We start from the raw sequence: 4,408 nt of genomic DNA on the forward strand, positions 1-4,408 counted from the left end.
AATATAAGTAAATCAATAAATAAATGAATTATAATATTTAACTTTAGAATAATTTATATGTTACTAAATAAAAAGCGAGTTTAGGAAATATAGATTAATTATAATCTTTTAAATGCTTTCATATGTTATAATTTAAATAATTCATCTACGCTATTTAAGTTACAATAAGTAAGACTTACCTTTATTACTATATATAATCTCGTTTATATACTTATAATTATTAATAAGAATACTCTTCTATCTACTTTAAAGAATTTTTTTAATAATATATCAATATTATTTTGTATTTTTATAATAAAAGTTTTATTTTAATAATATGTATAATAATATTTATTTTTGGAAAAAAAGCAAATTAATATTAATTAAAGGCTGGCATTTCATAATTTCATCCTTTTAGCCGCTACTTATCAATGCTAATCACTTTCGAAAGGTGTGGGCTACTAATTCTCGGTGAGCTTTCGGCGTGGGTTCGGTATGGGTAGCACGGAGCTCCACACGTTAACCCCATGCCTTTAACGTCAGCCACCTTAAATTCCTACTTTCGATTTCCCTCCTAACCTCCTTGTATGATAGAAAGCTATGCATCCGCCGGCTCACATCGAGCGCCAATTCTCCGGATGCGTACTCTGTCAACCCGCGCCTTTCGCTCGGCGGCATTCATACCACTGAAACCCCAACAACTAGGTACACATCCCGGCCGATTCTTCCACAGCTCGCCCGTCACCAGAGCTTCTGGCCAAAACAACAGCGGGTCGCGCAATGACGAGGACAATCCAGAGAAAGAGAACGGGACGGTGGGCGGTGAGGATGGCTTTGAAGACCTATCCGGAGAGAACGGTACAGCGGCAAATGAAGAGGGTCAAGGGCGCAAGAAACCTAGCAGTAGATCCTTACGAGCGCGAGCTTTACGGAGTCGTAGGGCCCAGGAGTTCCCCCCTTTATCCGTACCGATGTCCTTTCTATCAACAGCCGTCCGCCATTTCAAAGATGGAGAACCAAATACGCAATTAGACCTTCATGTCTCTGGCCACGGCAAAGGACCCCGCATACTCCTGAAGAGAGTCCCATTCTCTAAACCGTCGGAGAATCCGCGAGAAGGTCATAGTGCATCTTTGTTCGATGCCGCGGCCTGGACGGAGGGATCCTTAAATGAGGCCGTCAAAACCTTAGAATCAGATCCAGAGGGGAGGTTCATCCTCAAGAGGGGCGACGCCTTAATTGCCGCTTCTTTCTGGGCAGTGGCACATCTGGCCAGAAAGGTTTCCGGAGAAGAGGCGGCGGCAACATTCCTCGAATCTAGCTCAGTTGCGAGTTCTGCGGATTTTCTGAAGGCCCTGCTGTACGCTAAGGCCGCGCATGATAATCCATTACTTGCGTCGAACCAAGCTCAACAACTAATCGATGAGCTGATCACCGACGCTCGCATAGAAGCCTCTGGTGTGAGTCTATATCCTGAGGAACTCATTGAGGAGATCGTCACATCCGTCAATGCCGACTTCATAATTCAGGCCCCGGAGAACGTGAAAGCTCCAGACATGCGACGCCCCATAACTATCATCAATACTCCTGACTGCTCGAGTTATCTTATATCACGCGACATCTTGCAGCATGTTGCGGTCCAACTGGGAGCCGACATCCTACACATGAGAGCCTGTGACATCGCGCACATTATCGGCTGTTATCTTGGCCAGGACATCGTCAGGGCACCCGGCGTGGTATCACGGCTGGGATACAAAGCAGCGGAGAACAGTGGAAAACTGAAAGTAAGTCACGCCACCGACGAGGATGGCGGTGAGTTGGGAACCACCCGACTACCTGACACTATCGTAGTAAGAGACGAAAGGCCGAAGAAGGACAACAAAAGATACACATCCCTAATGGATAATTTTCTGAATGGGTCGAGTCGGGGGAAAGGAGACGGGGTATGGGAAGACCTCAAAATCAACACAGCTCTCGAAGAGCTCGTCCATTCCGCCGATTCGGATTCCGCTGAGCAGAGACCACTCATCGTCCACGTCGATGATTTCAATGCCCTCAGTCTGGATGCAGAGTGCGGTGCGATGATCGTAGGCAAGATCCGAAAAGTCGTTGATGGGCTTTGGGCGGATGGCCGAAAAATCGTCTTAGTCGGATCGTGCTCTACGAAAGGAGCGCCTAGGCTTTATCTTAGCGGACTACGCAGGCTAGAAGCGGTAGACCGAGTTGTCACCCTTCGTGCCAATTCCTCTTCGAAAATAGTTGCATCCCTTATCAGCTATTGGGAGACCGAGACCTACATTAGGGAGAACGAAGAGAACATCGTCAGGATGCTATCGACACTAGTTGAACAAACTCTCAGAGGCAGAAAAACGCCAACAAGTAGTGGTTTGATCGGAATGACTGAAATAGATCCGAGAAAACTGCCAGAGTCATGGACAAACAGTATCTTACCAGTCACCGAAGTGTACCGCATCGCAACCATCATGATTGGCAACTCTAAGGACCCGATCAACGTATTCAGCATCGAAGCTCTTAAGAAAGCCGCCCGCGTGATCCGAAGGCTTGAGCTCCTGAAGACGAACTTGTCGAGTATCGGTTCCCTTAGGGATAGTAACCAGCAAAAGGAGCCTAGGGGATTTGTTGACGTGCGCGAGTCTAATGACCTTGACGAGGATCACGAAGAAAGGCTTAGGTCAGGCCTCGTGAACGCCGAGGACATCCGAACGACATTTAAAGACATACACGCTCCCAGCGAGACGATCGAGTCAATCAAGATGTTGACTACGCTCTCTTTGATCCATCCGGAAGCCTTCTCCTACGGTGTTCTCGCTACCGATAGGATCCCTGGCTGCCTCCTATACGGCCCACCCGGCACGGGCAAGACGCTACTAGCCAAAGCGGTGGCCAAGGAGAGCGGTGCAAATATGATCGAAGTGAGCGGGGCGAGTATCAATAACATGTACGTGGGCGAGAGCGAGAAGAATGTGCGAGCGCTGTTCGGACTTGCCAAGAAAAAGGAGCCAATGGTAATCTTTATCGACGAGGCGGACGCGTTGCTAGGCGCGCGGGGCAGACGTGACGTGGGAGCGCGGAGGGAAACGATCAATCAGTTTCTGCGAGAGTGGGATGGCATGGATAAGACAAAGGCGTTCATAATGGTAGCGACGAACCGGCCATTCGACCTGGACGAGGCTGTGTTACGGCGGCTGCCGCGTAAGCTACTGATCGACCTACCACTGGAGCGGGACCGAGCGGCGATCCTACGAATTCATCTCAAGGAGGAGGTGCTGGAAGAGTCGCTGTCAGTGGACGAGATCGCGCGGCGCACGCCATTATACTCGGGATCGGATCTGAAGAACGTGTGCGTGGCGGCAGCGATGGCGGCGGTTAAGGAAGATCTGGGGCTGGAGCTGCAGCAGGGGACAGGGGGCCGGGGAGCGGCAAATCAGGGATATCCGGAAAGAGACAGGACGAGAAAGATAAAGAAGCGGGTGCTCGGGCAGAGACACTTCGACAAGGCGCTGCGAGAGATTGGGGCTAGTGTCAGCGAGGACATGGCGACACTGACGGCGATCCGTAAATTCGATGAGAAGTACGGGGATGGGGGCGCTGGGCGGCGTAGAAGGCGCGGGATGGGGTTTGAGGTCGCGAGAGCGACTGGAAAAGGGTCGGCCGTGGATACAGACGTGGACGTGAGAGGCGCGAGGGTCAGGAACGGACAGTAGGTCAGCGAAAGACGGAAAATCAATGATAAATATAGTAGTTACATACTAGTCTACGAGAATCGAGGGTTCGTCTAGAGACCAGGTTGTCGATGTTTTCTGTATAGTCGCGCCTGTTCCGTAGGTATATGCGAATGCTATTGCCGGGGATATGTAGCACTTATAGCCTACCCGTCATATCAAACTCACAGCCCTGTGCACGGTGTACTCTAGGCGTCAACACATACGGGGTCAACTAAGTAAGTAGCACATCGATAACAGGAGGTGGGTGGGTGGGTTATATGCACCGCATTTTGAAAGTTACTACCGTTCTCCTCTCTGTCCTCCGCCTCCCCTCTCTATACATTTCTTAAGACGGATTTTATTATGGGCTGTGCCTATTATAGGGCCCTGGCTAGTACTAGGGTATGGTACGTAATTAGGCTCTTAGTACCTACGGAGGATAAGGCTAGCTATTATAAATACGGCCTATAAAGTATACTTTCCCTTTTATTTTCTCTTCGTTTAGCTTTAAATCGTTAATATACGGCTTTTATTTAGCGAATAGCTTTTAAAACTATAATTATTACGTACAGGTGGCTCTTTAGGTTGCTCCTTTTCGTTGCTTACTTTAGTAATAGGAGCTCCTATATATTCGCTCCCGTTGTCTTCTATTCCTTTAGCTTGTTCTTAGATAGATTTAAGACCTTTTCTCTCCTTTCGCTCCT

At 48.6% G+C, this 4,408-nt stretch overlaps 1 protein-coding gene across 1 annotated transcript; it reads left to right on the forward strand.

Annotated features, from left to right (window-relative positions):
• Positions 1-434: 434 nt before the first annotated feature.
• GGS23DRAFT_589654 (AAA-domain-containing protein) lies at positions 435-4,025 on the forward strand. Its single transcript, XM_051517639.1, has one exon. The coding sequence runs from the start codon at positions 567-569 to the stop codon at positions 3,702-3,704; it is 3,138 nt and encodes a 1,045-aa protein (XP_051367272.1). The 5' UTR covers positions 435-566; the 3' UTR covers positions 3,705-4,025.
• The last annotated feature ends 383 nt before the right edge of the window (positions 4,026-4,408 follow it).

The sequence above is a fragment of the Durotheca rogersii genome, assembly GCF_024521655.1.
Source record: "Durotheca rogersii strain YMJ 92031201 chromosome Unknown GGS23scaffold_53, whole genome shotgun sequence".
Taxonomy (NCBI): domain Eukaryota; kingdom Fungi; phylum Ascomycota; class Sordariomycetes; order Xylariales; family Xylariaceae; genus Durotheca; species Durotheca rogersii.

Bases quoted from the DNA above. Each gene is read 5' to 3' on its own strand.
- GGS23DRAFT_589654 (XM_051517639.1), top strand. From the start codon at position 567: ATGATAGAAAGCTATGCATCCGCCGGCTCACATCGAGCGCCAATTCTC.